Here is a 25,108-nt window from a genome sequence, read left to right on the forward strand (position 1 = left end):
TCTTTCCCTTTCTTGAAAGCTCCCACAGCCTTTCTCCTCTTCCTGCTTCCTTATCTCTTTCTAGGGTTGCCAACCCCCAGGTGGGGCATGGAGAACTCCTGGAATAACAGCAGATCTCCCAGCTACAGAGATCAGTTCTACCTTAGGGTTGCCAGCTCCAGGTAGGAAAATTCCTGCAGATTTGGGGTGGAGCCTTGGAAGTGTGAGGTTTGGGCAGGGAAGCAACATCAGCAGGGTATAAAGCCATGGAGCTCACCCTCCAAGGCAGCCATTTTTCTCTGGGAGAACTGATGTCTGTTATATGGAGATCATTCGTAACTCTGGGTGATCTCAAGCCCTAACCCAGAGCTGGAAATCCTAGTTCTCCTAGATGAAATGGCTGCCTTGGAAGGTGGAGTCTATGGCATTATATCCTTCTGAGGTCCCTCTCCTCCTCAAACACCCCTCCCCAGGCTCCACCCTCCTCCAATCTCTAGGTATTTCCTAACTTGGACTTGGCAACTCTACCTCTTTCAAATAGCCTCCACCAAACAGCCAAACTACCTTTATCTGCACCTCTGTCTTAAGGGTCCCCCCTCCCCACAACCGGCCTCTACCTAGGAAAACTGTGGCTCAGTTGTGTGGTGCCAGCCACTGGGCCAGGCCCACTTGTACATTAGGGAATCCTCAAGTACTTGTGTGGGGGGGTGAACCTTACTTTCCTGCACTATTTCCTCCTTTTCTCCTCGCAACCCAAATATCCTATTCCCTTCCCCTGCCTCATTCTCTCCTTCTCAGCTATTCACCAGTCTACCTTTTATCTACTTCCCATCTTGAGCTATATTTATTATTTATTTACTTCATTTATACCCTGCCTTTCTTCTCCACAGTGGGGACCAAAGCAACTCACATTATTCTCCTCTCCTCCTTTTTACAACCCTGTGAGGTAGGTTAGGCTGAAACTATGAGACTGGTCCATAATCACCCAGTCAGCTTCCACAGCAAGATGGGGATTTGAAATTGGATTTCCCAGACCCTGCTCTGAAGCTCTAACTGCTACACCACACTGGCTTTCATACGGTGGCTGCTGTTGAACAGTAGGAAGCAGCCAGGCCTAGTTGAGTCATGCAGTTCTAGTAGTATCAAGTCACCCAGAGGTTGTTTCCAGGCCTAGGTTTCCCACCCTCCAAGTGAGACCAGGAGATCTCCCAGAATCAGGGGTCATTTCCTGCAGGAGCGCACAGGAGCAGAGCGCCGGCAGTAAAGAGCCCAGGGGGCGGGCACATGCAACAAGCCCCGCCCCCTGCTCCCAGCAGCCCTGGACCACGAGGAGCAAGAAGCAGCCAGGTAGGTTGCAGTGGGTGTTGCCTTCTGACACACTTCTGGTGATGTCAGGGGGTGTGGCATATGCAAATAAGTTATGCTAATGAGTTATGCTAATGAGCTCTTGCACCTCTTTTTCTACGAAATGACCCCTGCCCAGAATTACAACTGAACTCCAGACAACAGAGATCTTTCCCACTGGAGAAAATGACAACTTTGGAGGGAGGACTCTATGGCATTCTATTCAGCTGAGGCCTCTCCCCTCTCCAAACCCTGCCCTCCTCAGACTCCACCACAAAATCTCCAGGAATTTCCCATCCTGGAGCTGGCAACCCTGGTCAGGCCTGGCCCCAATGACTCCTCTCTCAAAGGCCAAAACCTCCTTAGAAATGACCCTGCCCCCCTCCTTCTTTTACTCAGAAAAACCCAGCCTGTAATACTGTGTGCTTGCCTAGCAATAGCCACTGGAGGAATCCACTGCTTAAAGCTACAGGCACTCCTCATATAATTTTCGGATTTTTTAACCTCCCATGTGGGGTTTTTTTTAGATTTCACATTTTTTTCTGCAAACCTAGGGCCCTTTTAAGGTTTGTAGAAACATCTCTCTTGTCCGTTCAGAGCTCAAGTCACTGTATTTAAGTATCCTCAGATTTGGACTACTTCACTATTTGCATACAGATTACAGAAAAATAAAGAAAACTAGGGAATATTCTGCCCACTAAAATAACACCAATACCATACTAAAATGCAGATGTGTGTAAAGACAACACCAGAACTGCCAATGGCTCTGATCGTTTGTAAGCCTGTTCTCTGGATAAGACCTTTACTGACTGTCAATCCTTGTACCCACAGACATAACATTCACTTGAGAGCCAAGTAAGCATCATGGGTCTTCAAACAAATGATTTATTTTTGTTAGTCTATCACTTGCATCCACACACAGTATTTTGATTTTTAAAATGTTCCTTATTGTCCTTATTCATTTGAACATACCTGATTTGACTCCCCTTGATTTTGCAGGGGAAGTCACAGCACTGATTAGGTTACATAGCACTGCTCCTCTGCTAGCCATTTTCTGAATTTCAGGTGCCTTTGAAACCCATTCATCTTCCAAATTCTACAAATGTGAAATACAGTTAATCCCAAATATCTGTGACTGAGTTGTAGATATTTCTTATTTTGAAAAATTGAAAAAAGCAATATAGTATGTTCCATCATTGTTTAAAAATTGGGCACAAGTTACAGAAATGGATTTGCTTATTAACTTTTTATAGACTTCCCAAAATGTATTGAACTGATATACTTAATTATGTATATTATATTCTTGAATTTACTTTTGAGGGCAACATCAAATCAGACAGCATGGCTTAATTACTTAACCATGAATCCTACTTATGAAAGTATCAAGAAATATCATACCTTGGTGTTCTGCAAATACTTCTTTAAAGTCTCAGCATTTAAAGAGGGCTGCGTAGTTGGAATTCTTTCTGTCACCTCGTCTATCCATTTCTTCAAACATTCTACATGAAGCTTGAATGTATCCATTTGTTGTCGGCAAGAGGATACGTCTTCTTCTCTATGTAATGGAAATCAACAAGAAAATGTTACATGCTCCCAGTTCTCAAGATTCAAGATGACCTTATGAGTTGCATTAACAACTGGGATGGACACATAAACACCTGTAACTGAAACAGTTTCCTGAGTCAGCCTAAGATTCCTTCATGCATACACACTGAAATTACCATTTCCCCCCTTCTTGATGCACTCCCTCGGATCACATCAAAGGCTGCTTTGTAGGTGCAGCCTTAAGACACGGCATTTTGAAAAATTACAAGGGAATGCAATGGAACAGGGGACATGAAAAGCCCCAGTGTGCATGTGAGACACTACACACAGCCCTTTGGATTCCAGCCCATACAAGTAAAATGTCAACTTAAAATATACTAACTCAATAAGAACTGCTAAATGCATTGTATGCAAATTTGTGCATACGTTAGATAGGAGCTCCTATCATTATGGATGAAACTGTCCCGGTCCTCACTGGGAGCAGAGACCCCTGGTGGCAAGGCAGTGGCCCAGAAACCTCCCCCTGACTCGCAACTTACCTGGGCGATGGAGGCGGCAAGTGGAGAGGATGGCGGAGCGATGAGGAGACGGCGGGAGGGCTCATCATCGTCTCCAGGACGACGATGAAGACGTGGAAGCTCCTGGGGAACAGGGCGGACCACAGCGGCAGGATAAGGTGAGCCAGGCTCAGCCCACAGCAGGGGTTCTGATGCCAGCCCAGACCGGGCAGGGAGGAGCATCCACCCACTGACGCAGGGCCAGGAGAGCCGCGGCAGAGCGGAGTAAGTGGCAAGGCAAGGCCTGGCCCTCTGGCAGGCATCATAGGGATGGGGGCAGAGGAGATGGCCTTGGCATCTCCCGCTTTAGGTGGGGGCAGAGCCAAGATTGAGGAAGCTGCAGGGGAACGAGGTGGTAATAAAAAGAGAGGAGACGGCCGGGGAGGAGGAAGACTGGGCTGGCTGGGGCAAGAGAGAGAGAGAGAGAGAAGGGGAGCCCCGAATTGGCTATAGCTATGGTCGGAGGCCAGAACCCCAGGATGGGAAGAGTGGTGACGCAACCCATCTTCTGAGGCCACTTCTCCCTCTTCAACTTTGAAACCCCACTCAGCCCTTAGAGCCCTGCCACAGAGGTGGAAACCAGATAGGCAAGAGTCCCAAGGCCGGCCCCTGCTGCAGGCGGGACAGTGACGGGTGGCCCGCCAATGGCGGGCGACAGGAATCACAACAGAAATATTTATAGGGCAAACCTAAAAACCCTTTCCTGTGAGTAAATCCCATTGAATAACATAGAATTTACTTCTGGGTAGAGATGCTTCAGATTATTCTCTTACTAATTCTATTGGTAGTTTAAGCAACTAAAACTTCACTGTGAGGAAGACATTAACCAGCTAGTCAGTTCGAAAGAGAGTACATCCTGCCTGAGCTCAAACAACTGCACTGGCTACTAGTATATTTCTGGGTTCAATTCAAAGGGCTGGTCCTCATCTTTAAATGGTCTTGCAACAGGGTGCTTTAAGGACTGCCTGCTCCCATATATGCTTGCCCAACAGTTATGGTCACTGCAAGCTCTGCTACACATGCCCCTTATCCTCAGAGATGAGGTGAGAATCTACGAAGGACACACTTCCACTCCAACCGGCATTTAATCTATGGAAAGTCCTTGATGTAGCAATATACTTGGCACTGTTTGATGTCTTTTTGGTTGCAAGTTTTACCTGTCTGGGCCTTTTCAAATGATTATCACTGCAGGTTGTGCTCTTGATTCTAGCCTTTACTAGTATATGGTGTTTTTGCTGTGAGATTAATTTGTGAGAATCCTTTTTTTTTTGCTCCTATCTTTATTTTAATTATTGTTATCTCTACTTGATTGTCATTTCAATTGAAAAAGTTAGGGGAGGGGCTGTGGCTCAGAGGTAGAGCATCTGCTTGGCACACAAGAAATTCTTGGCCAGCAGAAATTATTTTTAACCCTGACACCTCTGATCATTTCTACCCTTGTTGTGATGCACTGTTCTTAAATTCCATGACCATACTCACTTTTCTCGCACAGTCTTTTCCATTGTCCTGAATTTCTTCGACAAGGTGTTGACTTTTTCTAACACTAATGACTTGTCTCCAGGGAGAGCATGTGAAGAAATTTCTCCAACAAGGTGCTGCAAAGCTTCAAGATCTTTTTTCTGCTCTGCCAATTCAGAGTTGGTTTCCTGCAAAAGGGACAAGAAAATAATTACTTCATATCGGATAGCATGACCCACTGAACTTGGAGGTTCTCTCATAGCTGTGGATGTGATGGCTACATTTACTATTATATTACCATACTCAATAACATGGAGAAGATGGTGTTACACCAGTAGAAATTTACCTGCATATATAAAGACATTTCAGTAACATCTTTCCCTGGGATGTCAGCATCACTGAGAGCCTGAGCTTTCTTGTCCAAGAATGACTGAAGTTTATCCAAGAGGCATTCAAACAGTTCCACTTTTGACTTCAAGCCCTCCATCTTTTCAAGCTTTTTCTTGTGTTTTTTACTGGCTTCACAAAACCGTACAGAGAGCTCCTTCATTTTAGCTTGTAAAGAGGATGCAGTGGATGGATCTGTTGTTTCAATGAATTTGTTCACTTTTTCATTCATGGCATTGAGACTGCTCTGACGACCTGCAATATCTTGTTCCAGTGCCTGAATTACAAAATGCAACAAATAAAGAAGGCTGAGAGAACAGTAATGACAATTCTGTGTTTCTAGGTAGGTGAACTTATCAGTCATGAACTGTTGTAAACAAATCTAACTATCCAGTACATTTTTATCCTGGCTCTGTACCCAGTTTTCCCTTCACCATTAAATTGTCACAACATCCTTGTGAGGAAGGTGAGACTGAAAGATGGTGACTGGCTCAAGGTTACCCAGCAAGCTTTAAGGAAGAGAAGGCATTTGAACTCAGGGCTTACAGATTCACTTTACCCCACTGGCTCACAAATGTTCTCCTAATCTCAGCATCTCCAGTAATGGTAACACAATCTTAGAAGTACTCCACAGAAGAAGCATTTGTTATCTGAGAGGTTTGAAAAGTCAAGTCTTGATTTTGTGCCATAGTAGCTATTCCCCAGTGCTGATGATGTCAGTACATTTGAACTAGATGCAGTCAAAACCATCTTTCGTATTATTTGTAAAACATCACTGGAAATTAATTGCTAATTAGAAGCTACTTATCTTATCAGGAAGAGTTTGTTCTATCAAAATGTTACTCACCATACTTTTACTAATGACATCCTGAATAGCAGCAGAATTCAAAGGCACTTGACTTTGCTTCTCAAGGTTCTTCTCAACATCATCCATCCAATCAAGCATCTCATTCAATCCATCCTGAACACTTAAAGAACGTGTTAGAGTGATCTGGAGCTTCTCATTCCGGTCACTGACTGCTTTGGACAAGTGGTTATACTTGTCCACAACAGTATCTGAAAGATACACAAAGGAAAATGATTTTTTCATAGACTTATATGAAGATGTGATTTGCCACCAATGATTCATTTAAGATTCACCATGACGACAGCAGCACCCCGGGGGCCTGTGCAGGAGTTTTTCCTAACCTTGCTCCCTGAGCGTCTGTAATTGACGATGTCAGGCATGGAATCTGGGATACCTTTCATCAGGGAGTATGAACTTTTCAACATCAGGATCTTTGTGCTTTTAACAAATGTAAACTTACCTGAGCAGTAACAATATTTGTGTGGTAGCACTTAGTATACAATGTCACATACATATGAACACATGAGTCTGCCTTATACTGAATCAGACCCTTGGTCCATCAAAGTCAGTATTGTCTACTCAGATTGGCAGTAGCTCCGCAGGGTCTCAGGCAGAGGTCTTTCAAGACACCTACTGCCTCTCCCTTTTAAACTGGAAATGCCAGGGGACTGAGCCTTGGACCTTCTGCATGCCAAGCAGATGCGTTACCACTAAACACAGCCCTTCCCCCTATGATGCAGGTATGCCACATGAAGGACTATTTGTGCAAATTCTTGGTTTATATGATTTCTAACTACCCTTAGTAATTTATTTCCTGGACTGAGTAACTGGGTGCATAAGACTTCAAGTGAATCACCTATGTCAACCACAATGCTATGCAATAATTCTTATTGCCAACCAAATAATACAGAACTGTGTACAACTTTGCACAAACATATTATATGGTTTTCTGCAATAGACTAACAAGGCTACTTGCTTGTGTGGTATGCAAGCAGATGTGGAGGCTGTTCATCTACCGCATGAAGACTATGGGTGCAGGGTAAGTGGGGGAAAAGATACCTCTGCCAGTGTGTTGTTACCCAAATTCTTAATGATATTAAAACTTGCTCTTTCAGCTACATTTTATGCCACTCAAAAATTTTATCTTATTATAATCTGAGAATGGGCATTAACGTTCCTAACTAATGTATTTGAGGACTCTGTTATTTACCGTACCATCCTATACAAGGTTACACAATTATAAGACCATTATCTTTGATGGATTTAGAAGGGTGTAACTCTACTTAAGATGGCACTCTTAATTCTCACGTTGTGATGGGTGACACTTTCCCTTCCCCACTCCAGGCCAATAACTGGGGAGACCTTGAATATTTCTCTGGACATCTTCCAGCCAAAACTGGGTACACTGAGGACTGGGTCTATAATGCAGAGGGTTTAAGTGATACCTCATCTGATGTCTCCTCTCTTCAGCCGACGAAGGCTACTTATTTGGAAAATCAAGTAGAGAAGGAGCTACTTGCATCTTTCATTCATTTACCAAAATCTGAGCGGAAGGAGATAACAACCAGGCTGAAAGAATTATTATCCTGCCTTCACAATTTAGATGAACATGTTGACTCAGACAAACTGAACACTCCCCTGGATTCCCTTTCAGATATCCCTATAGTGATGACTGAGTCATGTCCGAAAGAGCGACTTGATGAAGACATGGACACCTCCCATATTCAGACACTACAGAATCTACTGACTAACAGCTGTATTTTTTATTAATTCTGAGAAAATCCTGGATACTATAGATAAGATTGATTGACTGCCATTCTTCCTTCTCTCATGGAACGTTGCCGGCTGGTACTCTAAAACATGGGATAAAGACTTTATCAGAAATATTTCTCAGTTCAAAATTATTATTTTTCAGGAAACCTGGATGCAAGATTTGTTTGACCTTCAAAAAATTTTTGCATTTCATTCTTGCACCCAGGTTGGCCCAAAAGGGGGAAGACCCTCTGGAGGTCTAACACTTTTGTATCCAAACCTTGGAATGGCTCTATAAGGAAACTGACAGCTCATAGGAACTGGATTCTGGCTGTTTATATTTCTATGTCTAATTTTAATTTCCTTAGATCCAACTACTAACTTTGCCGGCGCATACCTCTTTCAAATGACATATTTTGAACGGCCTACTACCAGGGGACCGCTCAGGCCAATTCATCTACTGGTCCGGCTTAAAGCATTCAACTATAGATTACATCCTTATTTTGCAAGATCTCTATAATAACTATATTGATCTTTTGGTAGATATAAGAACAGACTGTGACCATCTACCCTTGATTCTTAAAGGGATTAGCCCATTAGGACTCCATAAGGGCCAGCCCTTCCCTGAAGTACCCAAGTTAGTATGCTTGGAGCAGACAGGAAGATCTAGAGTTAAATGGTCTCCCTATATTAATGAAAAAATTATTTTCTGGTCACAATCAGTTAATGGTCAACTTCTCAGGCAGGCCTTAACTCTTAACTCTGATGAGAAGAATTGTCTAATTGATTAATATAACTTATTAACTTCCACTCTTTTGCCACTCCTCTCATGATCTGGTGGCTCTAAACAAGATATGAACTTGGGCACTAAAAAATGGTTTGATTAAGCTAACTCTTAGGGAAAGTTTCAAGATTTTTCACCAGAATCCAAATCTAATTACTGAATCTGATTTACAACTTTAAAAAAAAAGAAATATAAAGGAACAAAAGAAATCTAAGAAAAGAGCTGCAGACAACCTTCTACGGTTGTCCAATTTTAAAGCCTCCAGAGAAAAAGATAATGAGGGTTTTTGGAAGATTATTTCTAATTTGCAACTTAAAACAACCAAATGCCTCGAACCCCATTCCAGCAGATATGTGGGAAAAGTATTATGGTGACTTATTTAGAGATCAACAATATTCTGTTTTTCCTGATATACCTCTGGATACTACCACATGGTGGCCTCTAGTGTCTGAGACTGAAGTTTCCTTATTAATCTCACAAATGAAATCAGGAAAAGCTCCGGGTAATGATTACATTCCTATTGAGCTTCTGAAGTCACATATAGATTGGTGGGGCCCAATGTTAGCAAATTTGTTCACACATATAGACTCCTCAGCCCAAATTCCGAAGGACTGGAATCAGGCCATAATTGTACCTATATTTAAAAAGGGTAATCAATCTGATCCATCAAATTATAGACCAATCAATCTTCTAAATGTGATCTATAAGCTGTATACCAAACATCTTTGTTTAAAACTGTGTAAACGATTAGACCAAAATAAATTACTCAAAATTGAACAGGCCAGTTTTACCATGATCATTGCTTGGTGTTAGATTATCTTACCTATAAAAATGTGAAATATCAAAAGAACACCATTTATGCGACCTTTGTGGACCTTAAGGCGGCCTTTGATTCTGTACCCAGGGGAAGGCTGCGGGCTAAATTGGCTGACATGGTTATTGATAAAAGACTATTACTTTTATTAATATAAGGCTTACACAGGATGGTCTTCAGATAAGGCTTACACAGGATAGCCTTCAGATAAGGCTTACACAGGATGGCAAACTCTCAAAAAGAACTTCGGTTCAAAAAGGACTTAGGCGAGGCTGTTTATTAGTCCCCTTTTTATTTAACATCTATGTCAACTCCTTGATTAGATGCTTTCATGCAGTAGGTACCCATGCTCCAATTCTTGCACATGATAGAAAGGTTCCTGTCCTTATGTATGCTGATGATGCCGTCCTTTATCTCAAACTAAGGTTGGCTTGAAGCAAGCCTTGGAGAGATTTAGTGATCAATGTGACACTGAACTACTTACAATTAATTTCTCCAAAACTAAAATTGTTCACTTTAGTAGCTCATTTAGGAAATATAGTTGGAATATAAAGGGAAATGTTATTGATCAAGTCAAGAATTTTCAATATCTAGGAATTATTTTTTCCTATAATTTAAAATTTTTTGGTGCATCTGACCTCAGCTACTTCAGCTGAGAAAAGTGCAAATGCTGTTTAGAAGAAAAGGTGCTGGCTTTCTCCATCTCAAAACTAACTGGGATGTGTCCTTTGCTTATAACTAAAAACAATAGAAAACATAAACACATTGTGGAACAAAGTAAAGGGAGTCCAGGATGCAACTACTACAGGACATTATATTTAGTCTCAAGGTATGAGCGAGAGAAGGAAATTAAGAAAATGGTTACTCATTTTACTTACCCACTGTTTTCTTGATCTCCTCTTTATCTGGCAGCAATTTTCCTCTGGTGTCTAAGAGCACTTCAGCTGCTTTTTTCAGTTTCTCTACAGCAATCTGATGTCCTGCCACTTGACCCTGAAGCACCTGTAAAATTGAACCATTCTTTAATTAAACTACTTGCTATTTTTTTTAGAAAAAATAACAGGTTGGATCCTTTCCCACAAGTGGTGGTTCTTTCCTCCAGTACAAGAAGTCTTCTCCTGATACAAGAGGCACATTTTATCATCATCACTATTTATACGCTGCTTTGCTTTTGGACTTCCCCAGCAGTGGCTGGTTGGCCTATGTTTGGACTCAATGTGCTGAACTGGATGGACTCTTGCTCTGATCCAGCACTTTACTTTGGCAAATACAATACAGAGTCAGAGATTTTTTGGTGCCTACTCTGCCTTTGCACAGTCCCAATCATTTCAATAGGACTTTTACAGCACAGTCTCCTAGTGTGTTGCATTCGATGAATCAGATCCATCAGTCTGCCACAAATGCTGCCCTCAACAGCACCCCAAACCTGACCTAATGGTACCGTCATCTCAGTAGCTGAGACAGAAGAGTAAAAAAAAAACCAACCACCAAAATTGCTATGATGCAAATCTCAGCTCTCTTCTTCAGTCCAATATCTGTGAAGGCTTTCTCGTGATACAAACAAACTACAAGTATAACAGCTTGATAAAGCTTGCCTTTCCAAAATGGCTACCAAATACAGCCACCGTAAACCAAACTTTCCTGCCACATAAAGGAAGTACCTATCAATGGTAAGACAGCTTTGTTACAGAAATACCATCTGTTAAGTCAGTCAGCCTTTGTAGTTGGAAACTGGGCCACAGCATACTGTTTTGCCTTCATCTGTATTTCTGTCTTCATCTGTATTTCTGCTTTATGTCATAAGACCTAACACTCACCTGAAACCTAGACAACTTGGAAAAAAGAGCTCCAGATAAAGGAGTACTTACTGTATCTTAACCAGTTCCGTCTTTTAAAAAAGTCCAAATATCCTCTTCCTCTCATGAACAACTGTCTATACCCTCCATGTTGAAATTTCTGCTTATCATGAAACTCTCTAGTTGACTTTGAGCCAGCTCAGTCTCCCAGCCTACATATTGTCAGGATTTTGGTTAAATCAGTCCTCAACACCAGTCGGTTTGAAGAAAGCTAACTTTATTGAGACAGTTGATAGATACCATCCTGGACACATCTATTGTTAGGACTGAAGTTGAATGTGCAAAGGTTGCAGATATAGTGAATTCAAGTAATGCACTAAAGCTCAGGACCCAGTCACCCCACGGTATTTGCCCACCAGAACTAACAGTCATCTCCCCCCTCCCATAGGCATGTAGTCTCTACATAGCAAGGAAAACAGGACCACAGACATTTGAGAAGCCAGGACATTTGGCACCACTAAGGTGACAAGCCCCAGGCACATCAAAGAGAGAGAGGGGAACCTCCTATCTCAATGGCAGGCGAGCTGTAAAATGTGAAATGCACAGGGAGCCTGACGCATATTTATATTCCATCCTTCCTGCAAGAGATCTAGTTAGTATACATCCTCCCTATTTTATCTTTACAACAATAAAACTACTTTTGGCTTCTCAGAAGACTTCCTTCAATTTAACTAATCCCTGCTTTAAAAAAATGACACAATTTAAATGCCCTAACATTACCTTGGACACAGTACAGCAGATACCATTGCCACATTTTGTCAGCACTCTCTCCCTGCTCCTTAATAAGTACACCCCTATCCAGGGGTCTTTTTATTTAACTAATCCCTGCTTTAAAAAAATGACACAATTTAAATGCCCTAACATTACCTTGGACACAGTACAGCAGATACCATTGCCACATTTTGTCAGCACTCTCTCCCTGCTCCTTAATAAGTACACCCCTATCCAGGGGTCTTTTGGGGCCGGAGCCCGCCAGAGCACCACTCTGGGGGTAAGACTGTTAGGTATGCGGGCCGCCACCAGGACCGCCACCAGGCTCCTACAGTAAGGAGCTTGTCCTCTAGACAATAGAAGTCTAGGATCCTAGTTCCTCCAGCATTCACCAATAGCCACTTTGGTGGGAAATTCAAACCCTCCAATGGGACTAAAAACAATAGAAAACATAAACACATTGTGGAACAAAGTAAAGGGAATCCAGGATGCAACAACTACAGGACATTATATTTAGTCTCAAGGTATGAGCGAGAGAAGGAAATTAAGAAAATGGTTACTCATTTTACTTACCCACTGTTTTCTTGATCTCCTCTTTATCTGGCAGCAATTTTCCTCTGGTGTCTAAGAGCACTTCAGCTGCTTTTTTCAGTTTCTCTACAGCAATCTGATGTCCTGCCACTTGACCCTGAAGCACCTGTAAAATTGAACCATTCTTTAATTAAACTACTTGCTATTTTTTTTAGAAAAAATAACAGGTTGGATCCTTTCCCACAAGTGGTGGTTCTTTCCTCCAGTACAAGAAGTCTTCTCCTGATACAAGAGGCACATTTTATCATCATCACTATTTATACGCTGCTTTGCTTTTGGACTTCCCCAGCAGTGGCTGGTTGGCCTATGTTTGGACTCAATGTGCTGAACTGGATGGACTCTTGCTCTGATCCAGCACTTTACTTTGGCAAATACAATACAGAGTCAGAGATTTTTTGGTGCCTACTCTGCCTTTGCACAGTCCCAATCATTTCAATAGGACTTTTACAGCACAGTCTCCTAGTGTGTTGCATTCGATGAATCAGATCCATCAGTCTGCCACAAATGCTGCCCTCAACAGCACCCCAAACCTGACCTAATGGTACCGTCATCTCAGTAGCTGAGACAGAAGAGTAAAAAAAAAACCAACCACCAAAATTGCTATGATGCAAATCTCAGCTCTCTTCTTCAGTCCAATATCTGTGAAGGCTTTCTCGTGATACAAACAAACTACAAGTATAACAGCTTGATAAAGCTTGCCTTTCCAAAATGGCTACCAAATACAGCCACCGTAAACCAAACTTTCCTGCCACATAAAGGAAGTACCTATCAATGGTAAGACAGCTTTGTTACAGAAATACCATCTGTTAAGTCAGTCAGCCTTTGTAGTTGGAAACTGGGCCACAGCATACTGTTTTGCCTTCATCTGTATTTCTGTCTTCATCTGTATTTCTGCTTTATGTCATAAGACCTAACACTCACCTGAAACCTAGACAACTTGGAAAAAAGAGCTCCAGATAAAGGAGTACTTACTGTATCTTAACCAGTTCCGTCTTTTAAAAAAGTCCAAATATCCTCTTCCTCTCATGAACAACTGTCTATACCCTCCATGTTGAAATTTCTGCTTATCATGAAACTCTCTAGTTGACTTTGAGCCAGCTCAGTCTCCCAGCCTACATATTGTCAGGATTTTGGTTAAATCAGTCCTCAACACCAGTCGGTTTGAAGAAAGCTAACTTTATTGAGACAGTTGATAGATACCATCCTGGACACATCTATTGTTAGGACTGAAGTTGAATGTGCAAAGGTTGCAGATATAGTGAATTCAAGTAATGCACTAAAGCTCAGGACCCAGTCACCCCACGGTATTTGCCCACCAGAACTAACAGTCATCTCCCCCCTCCCATAGGCATGTAGTCTCTACATAGCAAGGAAAACAGGACCACAGACATTTGAGAAGCCAGGACATTTGGCACCACTAAGGTGACAAGCCCCAGGCACATCAAAGAGAGAGAGGGGAACCTCCTATCTCAATGGCAGGCGAGCTGTAAAATGTGAAATGCACAGGGAGCCTGACGCATATTTATATTCCATCCTTCCTGCAAGAGATCTAGTTAGTATACATCCTCCCTATTTTATCTTTACAACAATAAAACTACTTTTGGCTTCTCAGAAGACTTCCTTCAATTTAACTAATCCCTGCTTTAAAAAAATGACACAATTTAAATGCCCTAACATTACCTTGGACACAGTACAGCAGATACCATTGCCACATTTTGTCAGCACTCTCTCCCTGCTCCTTAATAAGTACACCCCTATCCAGGGGTCTTTTTGGGCCGGAGCCCTCCGGAGCGCCGCTCCGGCAGCCTGCGTGGCGGCAAGCCCCACCCACCCCGGGTCCCCTGAGCTCGCGCGGGAGTGCTGCGGCTTGGGAGAAGCCCAGAGAGCCCCGCCCCCAGGTATTCCGAGCCGCGCGGGAGCGCTGCGGCTCGGGGGAGGCCGAGAGCGCTGCCACCGGGTCCTCCAAGCTCACGCGAGAGCACTGCGGCTCGGGGGAGTCCCCTTTCTCTTCTGTTTCTCCGGCAGCCGGGGAAGGGGGGCAATCCATCCCTACCGCGAGGGGACCTCGCTGCTCCGAGATCCCTGGGACACAAAGAAGACTGGAGCGATGTGCCTTTCTTGGATGGGCAACGAGGCGAGCCTGGAGGGCGAGGGGGCCGAAAGCGCGGCGGATGGCAGGGCACAAGGGCCGGCCTCTATTCCAGTCGGTGTGCAGGAGGACCTGAGCCGGCTCAGCGAGGAGGAAAGGAAGCAGATCACCGCCGTCATGCAGAGGACACAGCAGGGGCCTCCCGGCACAGAGACACCCCCCATGCCAAGGTTTGGGAGGGGTGCCTCGAGCTCGAGACGCGCTCGCGGCCCACCGCACTGTCAGCCACGGAGGGTATGGTTGGACAAGGCGAGAGATCAGTTCAGCACAGGGGACCCCCCTCCTTCGTGCCAGAATGTTCCTCAGCTCGGCTCCCTGAAGCTAAAATGGAACCCCACGAGTCTCCTGCCGGGCCGCGGAGCAGCTGTTCATCCGCTTCTCAGGCCCGGGTGTGTCTGGCAGTATCGCGGGCGCGTGTGAATAGGCTGCGGCCGAATGCTCGCCAGAGCGATGGAGCGGTTTCGCAAGCCTGGTGCTTGGAAGATATCCTGTTCAGGATGGTGAAATGGCTCGCGCGCCTTTGGTTCCCGCGGTGCCCGTGGAAAGGCATTCTGGGGGCTCGAAAGCAGCCTTTTCACTGTAGCTAGACTACAATAATTAAATGTCCTGTTCAGGACACAGCACCCCTTCCTTGCAGGGAGCCTTTAATTTTATTCTACAAATTCTCTTCTAACCTCACCCTAGATACATCAGTTACATTTATATAATGAAAGATTTATGTAAGCAAATTCTAGGGGATAAAAGGATTTGATATCTTGACATGAGTATAGCACAAAAGAATTGCATCGGCTCGGGGGAGGCCCAGAGAGCTCCGCCCCCGGGTCTCCCGAGAGCGCGGGAGCGCTGCTGCTCCCCCAAGACACACTTCTGGTGATGTCAGGGGGTGAGGCATATTCTAATGAGTTATGCTAATGAGCTCCGGCAGCTCTTTTTCTACAAAAAGACCCCTGCCCCTATCACACAACAGCTAGTTCAGTGTTGAGGCTATCACACAAGGGCTACTTCCTAGTGTGCCATATTATAGTAATGCTACATCTAACAGGACACTTCATAGTCACCATAAATCTACATCAACAACAAGTCAGACTGAGGGGACAGCTGTTTCTTAGAAAGTTCATACTTTAGATGAAGCTTTACACTGATCCTATAGAGCAAGTCTACTTTTTTCATGATACAGCTTATACAAAAAAGTTTATTTCATGGCTATGTAATAATTCTACATGGCAAAGTTTACATTAAATTCTGCCTCTGGATGTGTCTTGGGAACAGTAACTCTGAAGAAGCTTCCTGATGCCAATCTACTGCATTGTATCTATTAACTGCATTGTATCTATACCCAAAATAAATCTGCAGCAATTTTGAATTAAAGTACATTTAACATGTACCTGACCTGTATCATCCAAATTGTAACAGTCATCTGACCAATACCATCTACACTAGAAACACATGGGAACCTGGGATGCTTCAAACAAGATCTTTTAACTATACCATGTTGGGAAAGACATATACATGACATCATACCATCAGGTGTGGAGATAATATATACATTTATTTCTCTGCTTTACATGTGTAGGGAAGCCATGGGTAGCTAAATATCAGTATCTGCACCAAAATGCACATGTGGAATCTTCACAAATGATTGTGTGTATCTTTTCCCTGCATCTCCATGAAGCAGGACTGGATTAAGGCCACCTGATGCCCTAAGCACAGCACAGCAATGGTGCCCCTCAGCCCTTCCATTGCTTAACTGACACGACATTAAGACTCAATAAGTGCTGAAGGTGAAATAAGAGATTAAAAATTCAGTTTTCTTCCAGGCCATCCCCAAGGCCAGACCCCACAACTACATTAAATATAAAGTATGTACTTTAAATTTATGAATCACCCAATCCTTGAGTGCACAGGGTTCTGAGCAATGTACAACAGAAGTTAAAAACATCAACATAACATTGTTAAAATTAATAATTCAGTCTTTCGTATATTATTAAATAATTCCCAGATGGTGTCACTAATTTAGTCTTAGACTCACTCCAGTCTGTGCTGCCATCTCACGGGCAGGGTGAGAAGGAGGCAAAAGCAAAAAGATGGAAGACAAGAGGAGGGTGCCAGCCATGACAGAAACAGTTCCTGTCCTCAACAAAAAGACTGGTGAAACATCTCTGCCTTACAGCCCTGCAGAACTGCATTAAGTCCCACAGGGTCCTGGTGGTATTTGGCAGAGAGTTTCACCAGGTCGTTCTTTGTAGACAAATACACGGAATCACCCAGGCACACCTCCCACCCCACAGTCCATTTCTTGTACGCTTGTGCTTAGCAACTTCAGGACTCTTCCCCACCAACAGCCATGACTTACATAAGTTCTCGCATGTCATGTCCCACAAGGAAGGGCAGGGGGTCCCCCTCGTATTCATAGGTAGCCTTTAATGGGGACACCCCCGTGGATAAATGGAGGGAATTGTTGTAGCAATATTCTGCAAAAGGCAATAGGTCCACCCAGTCATCTTGCTGGTAGTTTGTGAAACAGCGTAAGAATAGTTCCAAAGTTTGATTCACTCTCTCGATTCAAGCATCTGTCTCCAGATGGTAGGTACTACTCAGGGCCCTTTCCACTCCCAGGGCTTTAAGGAGCTCTCACCAAAAACTTGGCAATGAACTGGGGGCCTCTGTCCGAAATTATTTTATGGGGGGGGAGGTTGGAGCCTGACGATGTGTTGCATGAACACCTTGGACAAAGAGCGGGTGGTGGGGATGCTGCTGAATGGGACAAAATGTGCCTGCTTAGAGAATAAATCCATGATCACCCAGACCACCATCTTTCCTTTGCTACGGGGGAGGTCAGTAATAAAGTCCATCGAGATCACCTCCCAGGGTCTGGCTGGGGTGGGTAGCGGCTTCAATATTCCAGGAGGCTTGTCAGGGTGGGGCTTGTACATTATGCAAGTTTGGCACAACTGCACGAATAAGGAAATGTCCTTGCGCATGCTCGGCCAGCAGAACTGACTTTGTAATAAGTTCAGTGTTTTCACATAGCCGGTATGCCCAGCCAGTTTCGCCCCGTGTGCTGTTGCCATTACCTCCCCCCTTAGGGAAGATGGAACAAACAGTCTGGGTCCCTTATACCAGCAGCCATTGTCCCATTTATCCAGAGCCCCGTCCACTTCTGAAAACGCTGATGCGAACTTCATTTCCCAGCCTTCCTTGGGTTCCTCCTTTGGGGTGGATGCCTGGCTGCATGTTGTAACCGCCCCTCCCAACTGGGCGGGAGTGAACATAGAGTCAATGACCCCCCCCCCCGACTATCATTTTAAGGGAGGCGTGATAAGGCATCAGCTAGTGAGTTCGGTTTACCCAGGAAGTGGTGTAGAGTGAACCTGAACTTAGAAAAGAAGTCGGCCCAACGTAGTTGCTTGGCGTTCAGGTTTCATGGAGTGCGTAGCACCTCTAAATTCTTATGATCTGTCCATACCTTGAAAGGCACCCTAGCTTCCTCCAGCCAATGTCTCCAGGTGGTTAATGCCAGCCGAATAGCCCCCGCCTCCTTGTCCCACACTGACCAGTTGCGTTCGGTGGTATTGAATTTGCGGGAGACATAACCGAGGGGATGCAACTTCCCATACCCCCTTCTTGCAAAATTGCCCCTCCCATGGCCACATCCGATGTGTCGACTTGCACTACGAATTTCTTATTCTCGTCAGGATGGGCTTGCACGGGTTCAGAGGTAAACAGGGATTTAAGGCGCTCGAATGCCTCTTGGCACTCAGACGTCCAGTGCAGCTGCGCACCAGGCTTAGTGCTCTCTGGCTCCTTCCCTTTCGTTTTTAATAAGTCTGTGAGGGGCATGCTGACCTGCGCAAAGTTAGAGAGGAAGGCTCTATAAAAATTCATCCCGTAGATCCAGCTTGGTAAAAACCTTTCCCGTGGCAGCCTCCACCAAGAGGTCTTTAATCAGGAATAGTGGGGAGGAAGCCGGGCAAATGAAACCCCAGGCCAGGTTTTTATCTATGAAATTCCATAGCTCGACCTTTCCCCCCGGGCTCACAGCATACAGTTTCCCTTGGGGAGTTTCTGGCCAGGGAGGATCTCAATGGTGCAATCCGAACTGCAGTGTGTGTGTGGGGGTAACTCGTATGCCTCCTCCTCTTCAAAAACTCAGGCTAAGTCTCTATATTCCGGAGGGATGGCGGAGAGGTCCTCCTGTGCTAAACAGGCTCTCAGCGGTTCCTCCAGAGGGGCTCGCTCCCACTTCTCCTCCCTAGAATGAGCTTGGCAGCCGAGAGCAATAAACCGCACCCTCCCTTCGTCCCAGACAATGTACGGGTTGTAGTCATGTAGCCATGGACTCCCCAGCACCAATGGGAACTGGGCGGCGGGGTTGATGACGAATGGCCGGTGTTCCCAATGATCCCCCGCCCCATCCGTAGCGAGACTGTTTCAAATTTGCATGGCTCCTTCATGGCTGAGCCGTCCATCTGGGTGAATATGATGGGGTCAGGGAGCTTAACCACTTGAGCCCCCAATCCCGTAACTAGGAAGGGGCTAATCAGGTCTCTGGCACACCCCGAGTCTATCAGAGCCCATACCCTCACATGGGTCCCCAATTCCGGATTCATTACAGTCACAGTCACAAAGAAGAGGGGGGTAGTTGCTCACTGTCTTCAGCGCCGCTTGAGTTGGGACCTGCTGCTCTGTGCCACTCACAGCAGGTCCTTGCCTTTTCCTGCCAGCTCTCCCTCGTCATTGCTGCTTGCCTCTGAGTCCCCTTCTGGGATGTTGACTTGGAGCGCTCATTGGAACTTCGGCTTGGCGGTGCTTTTCCTCACCAAGGTGTCCTGCCGTTTCTTCTCTGTAGCTTTACCTCCTGGAGCCGGACCCACCAACTCTGGAGAGGAGGAAGTGAATTGGCCCACCTCCCCACATCTCAGGCAGAGTCCTTGCTTCATAGCTGCTCTTGGACCCCCTCCTTGGGTTTTGCCAGCTTTGGCTTGGACCCCCAGGGTCCACCTCTTGGGTAGGCAGCCGCGTTGCCAATCTTGATCATTCGTAGATGACTCTTCGCATCCATAGCCTCCCTCATCCAGCAATTTAAAGAGATGGGGTCAGGAACATCATGGAGCATGCCTTTGGCTGGCTCAAGGCACAGTGGCGGTGTCTGCTAAACCAGTTGTCGCTGAAGGAGGAGAACGTCAATTCCGCCATCACCGCCTGTGTCATTCTGCACAATGTATGTGAGGACCGTGGACATGCAGTCCTGGTAGAGCTAGAGGACGTGGCAGCCAAGGCCTTCCAGGAGCCCGAGGAGCCTCCACAGGGCCCTGTGGATGCCAGACAGCAAGCAGAGGGCAAGGTGATTTGTGAACCTCTCACCACATGGCTGTGTAGACGGGCAAGGATCCAGTAGGGTCAGATGAGGGGGGAGCAAGTCACTACCACCAGCTCCATGGTGCCCTGGATCCACCCAGCACCCACGTGGCCACCATACTGTACACAGGTACCAGCAGATCAATTATACAGAGATGTGTTCATGCAACTGTAATAAAAGTGTTGCCAAATGGAAAACTGTCCCCGTCTCTCAGTCTACGGAAGGGACGGAACCACCCCCATGGAATGGGGAGAGGTCAAGGGGTTGTCCTTGTTATGTACACGGGCCGCCACCAGGGGTCCGCAGCTACAGTAAGGAGCTTGGCTCCTCTAGACAATAGAAGTCTAGGATCCTAGTTCCCCCAGCATTCACCAATAGTCACTTTGGTGGGAAATTCAAACCCTCCAACGGGACTAGGTGTGTGCTGGGTGGGTGTGTATATAGTTGGCCTTGCAGGGCCGTTTGTCAGTTCCAGTGTGAAGTATAATAAATGTGTGCAAACGGATGTTGTTCGAGTCCTCCATGCGGTGAACCCAGTACTTTTCAGTGGCGACAAGGATGGGATTCCGCTGAGCAAGGCCTGGCTCGCATCCCAGCGCAGCACCGAGCATCGATCCAGCTGACACCACCGCACCCCGCATCGCTCCTAAGCAGCACCGCACCACGCACCGTGTCCAGGACACTGCTCCACGCCAAAGCCATGGCCTCCGTTCAAGGAAACCTGGAGATCTTCGATCCAGCCCATCCCGAACTCTGGGACTCATGGACAGACCAACTGACCTGCCACCTCGCCTACAATGTGGTAACCGATCCAGGCAAAGGACGGGCCCTTCTCCTCAGTTCCTGCGGCATGAATACCATTCGACTCCTGGTACCTAGAGCGATCCTCGAATGTACCTACGAGGAAATCAACAATGCCCTGACCAGATACCTCATGCCCCGGCCAACAACGCTCGCCAGATGGATCGAGTTCCAGGGCCTCATCCAAAAGCCGGGTGAGTCAGCCGCTGCATATATGGCTGCCCTGCGCCAGCGTGCCATGGACTGTGCCTTCACCAAGGTGGAGGAAAACCTCCTGACACAGTTTGCCTGGGGAATCAGTGACGTAAAGCTGTGCAGGAAAATGACTGGCACCGCTGAGATCAAGATCAATGAGGCCCTTCGACTCGCCATCGCACACGAGGCCTCCCACCGCGACCGACCCTCGGCAGCTTCTCATCTGGTGCTTCCCGACTCGGCGCCCAAGAACTCCGATGAGGAGGACGTCCGTCTAGTCTGCCAACTCACTCGCCAGAAGCCACCGGGACCCGCAGCTCCAGGATACCCCACAAAGGTTGCCGGCCGTTCCTCGGGTGCCAGCTGTGGGGAGCCGCATGAGCGCAAGTCATATCGGTTCCGGGACGCGACTTGCCACACTTGTGGGAAACAGGGTCACCTTGCCTACGTCTGCCAGTCCAAGGGAAACCGGCACCAGCAACCTCCAGCCCAGCCCCGACGCCAGGCCGCTGCCACCTATGAGACCGCAGCAGAAACCTCCAAACTCTACCTCCTCACCGACCGGCCATCCTTCCAGGTATTACGCCTCCCCAACCTATCTGCTACCCCGAAGATCCAAGTAACGGTCCGGATCGAGGGGTCCCCCTGCCCTATGGAAGTGGACTCTGGGTCGGCGGCATCCATCATTTCAGTGGACATGCTGCACAGACTTTGCCCTAATGGGGGACCCCGCTCATGCCCCTCCCCTTTGTGTTTGGTGGACTTCCAAAGGAACCCAGTTCCTATCCGGGGTGTGGGGACTTTCAGGGTGCAGTACCGGGGTTTTTAGCTGGACTTGATTGTGGTGGAGGGAAATCTTGTCAGTTTGCTGGGGCGGGCCTGGTTCGTGCCATTGGGCATCACAATTGGGGGTGTTAATAAATGTGTAACTAGGAACTTTGCGGAGGTTTGTGGGGAGTTCCCCGCCATTTTCAATGGGGCTTTAGAGTGTTATAAAGGGCCCCCGGTTTCCTTGCAGCTTGACCCCAAGGTGGCCCCCTGCACTGCTCTGCTTGCACTTCGACCCAAAAATGATCAAGGCCATGATCCTATCCCTCCGCCGGACCCTCACTATGCACGGGCTGCCAGACACAATAGTCTCCAACAACGGGGCAGCCTTCATGTCGGCGGAGTTCCAGGAATTTCTCCAGCGGAACCTGATACGGCACATCCGATCCACGCCCTTCCACCCCGCGACCAACGGCCAGACCGAGAGGATGGTGCGTACCGCAAAGGAAGCCCTCAGCAGGATTACAGATGGGGACTGGGAGTTCCGACTAGCCCGCTTCCTCTTGACCCATAGAACAACACCTAACCCCGTCACCAGCCACAGCTCTGCAGAATTTGCTGATGGGCCAGTGCCCCGCAACCCTGTTGGATCGGCTACACCAAGACTGGGCACCGGACTCAAGGAGGATGGTCGAACAGTGCGAGGCTCCGAGAGGGTTCTTCCTGGAGGACCCAGTATTCATCCGTAACTATGGAACTGGACCTCCCTGGATCACAGGCCGAGTTATCAAAGTCATGGGCCCAGTCTCCTACGAGGTGTCGACAGACAACGGCAGGCTCTTAAAGAAACCCCTCAACCAACTAAGGAGGCGACAGCTCCCAGAGGCAGGAGAACCACCACAGTTGACGGCGGGAACCGGGACACACACACAAGAACCCAGTGTTCAGCCCACCCCCCTGAGCATCGAGGAGGCTACACCAAGTGAAACACAGCCAGAACCAACAGAGCCAGAAGCACTTCAGCTGCCGCAATAGGTGGCCCAGCCACAGGTCACAGCCCGTCAACTGGAACCCGTCACCAGTGACCCAGTACCAGCCCCCCAGCATTCCCTCAGAGAGTGCCAGCCCCCCGCCTATTTGCAGGACTATATTACATAGGTAGGGCCACCAGGACCGCCACCAGGCTCCTACAGTAAGGAGCTTGGATCCTCTAGACAATATAAGTCTAGGATCCTAGTTCCCCCAGCATTCACCAATAGCCACTTTGGTGGGAAATTCAAACCCTCCAATGGGTGGGTGTGTATATAGTTGGCCTTGCAGGGCCGTTTGTTAGTTCCAGTGTGAAGTACAATAAACGTGTGCGGCGAGCCCAGTACTTTTCAGTCCTCCCCAGTAGCCCCACATCGTTGTGGTCTCCATCCAGCCACCTCAAGAGCAGTATGGTTCCCAGCTCACGGTGCCACTGGCATACTGGGTGAGGACTCGCGGCCACCAGGGGGGTGTCTGTGGCAGGATGTGTGGTTGTCCAGGGGATGCTGCCTCAGCGTGGGACCCCACTTTGGGGGGGGCCTGTCCAAGGTGACGGGGGGGAGATCCGTCCCCTGGAGGCCAGTACGGCAATCCAGTGGCAGGAGCACTGACTGTGGCAGAACAGTGTGCCAGAAGCTGTCCCATTTCTCCACCCAGACTGGAAGCCTGGCTGGAGTGATGGCCCCCACTTTCCCCATCATGGATTCTGTCTAGCTCGTCATAGTAGGGGCATGTCGCTCTCGACTCACCAGACTTGGCATTCAGAGCCATTGCCTTTTTGTATTCAAGATGCAGGGCCTTTGTTTTTTGAGTGACACTCAAGGACAGACAGTTTATGCCCCCGGGCAGCCATACCTTTGGCTATCTTCTCATAGAGTTCTAAGTTTTGGTGGCTCTGCCTCAGGGCAGCGTGGACTCTGGCTTCTCCCCACAAAGCCAACAGGTCCAGTGTCTCCTCCCGCCTCCATGACAGGCCTCGCACCCCAGAAATCCTGAGTACCCTGAGTCACCCACGAGTGGGAGGGGGTGGCCTGCTGGTAGTTTGGGGGGACTTTACTGTTTCTGCTGTCTGGCTGCACTTGTTGTGCTGGGCTGCGGTGCACTGCCTGGTGCAATGGCGATCTGCTTCAGCTGTTCTGCAGTTGTGCGCATGCGCAATGGCGCGCTTGTGCACATAGTATGTAGGCTAAAAAAAAAATCCGGTGTCATGGTGGGACGCCAACGCGTGCTGACAGCCACGGGATGGAGGTGCTTCCGCAATCAGACGCCCACCCATGACCTGCCTTATCGGGAAACTACTGCACTTTCCTGGTGCCTTTTTACTCCAACTTCCATGGTGCCTCAAGACGGGCCGATGACTCCAGGTCGCTTGCCAGATGTTCCTGTCTGATCACGCCCTTTAAAGCCACCTGGGATTCACGCTGACGCCGCCTCTAATTGTGTGTGTGATCGCGCGCCCCCTTTATCTTTACAACAATCTTGTGAGACAGGTTACACCTCATGAGATACAGTAACTTGCCCAGTGTCTCCCAGTGAGCATCCTGGACATATAAGGATTTGAATCTGGGCCTCAGAGTTCCTAATCTGGCACTTCAACAACTGCACCACATTAGTTTCTCCAGGATCCTCTTTCTCCTTTTCATTCAGTGTAGTGGGCCTATGGGATACGAAGGATGAGCACACTGTGGTTGCCTAGCAACTCTTTCACAAACCAGCAACATTTTTGATTGGTTAAATGAACTGTAACCACTGATCTTTTGAAATCCTATTCGGGTTTTGTATCCCACTTCCCCAATGGAATGCCAACTGTCATACCTTTTCTATATATTCCTCATAAAACTGGCCAACCTCAAATCAACAGTTAACTATGTCTGCCACTCACTACTCAGAATCACAACCACCACAATAAGTGCTGATGAAAGAGACAAAGAAAGCTGGGTGTCATCAATGAGGACACCTCAGTTTGTGCCCCCTGATGATCTTTACCTGTGGCTTCCTAAATGAGTTAAACAGGAACAGGAACAGAACAGAACCGTGAGGCACTCTGTAGACTGGCTCTAAATGAGAAGCTTTCCTTTTTAGAAGGAAAATGGGAGGCATGACAAACATAACTACTGGCTGTGAGCACCCAGACAAGAAAGAAAGAAGCAAGATTAAAAGTATTATTCATATATGACCCTTC

The 25,108-nt window shown here is 46.9% G+C and overlaps 1 protein-coding gene across 1 annotated transcript in view; it reads right to left on the bottom strand.

The window, feature by feature from the left end:
- DST (dystonin) overlaps positions 1 to 25,108 on the bottom strand; it is a 484,671-nt gene that overhangs the window by 185,302 nt on the left and 274,261 nt on the right. Inside the window, exons 41-46 of the mRNA XM_015408298.1 lie at positions 12,608 to 12,731; positions 6,118 to 6,326; positions 5,230 to 5,547; positions 4,905 to 5,071; positions 2,722 to 2,878; positions 2,296 to 2,419 (exon numbers count right to left, since the gene is read on the bottom strand). Of these exons, the coding sequence (XP_015263784.1) occupies positions 2,296 to 2,419; positions 2,722 to 2,878; positions 4,905 to 5,071; positions 5,230 to 5,547; positions 6,118 to 6,326; positions 12,608 to 12,731 (1,099 nt within the window). The remainder of the gene's footprint in view (positions 1 to 2,295; positions 2,420 to 2,721; positions 2,879 to 4,904; positions 5,072 to 5,229; positions 5,548 to 6,117; positions 6,327 to 12,607; positions 12,732 to 25,108) is intronic.

The sequence above is a fragment of the Gekko japonicus genome, unplaced genomic scaffold (assembly GCF_001447785.1).
Source record: "Gekko japonicus isolate JY-2015 unplaced genomic scaffold, Gekko_japonicus_V1.1 scaffold383, whole genome shotgun sequence".
NCBI classification, from domain to species: domain Eukaryota; kingdom Metazoa; phylum Chordata; class Lepidosauria; order Squamata; family Gekkonidae; genus Gekko; species Gekko japonicus.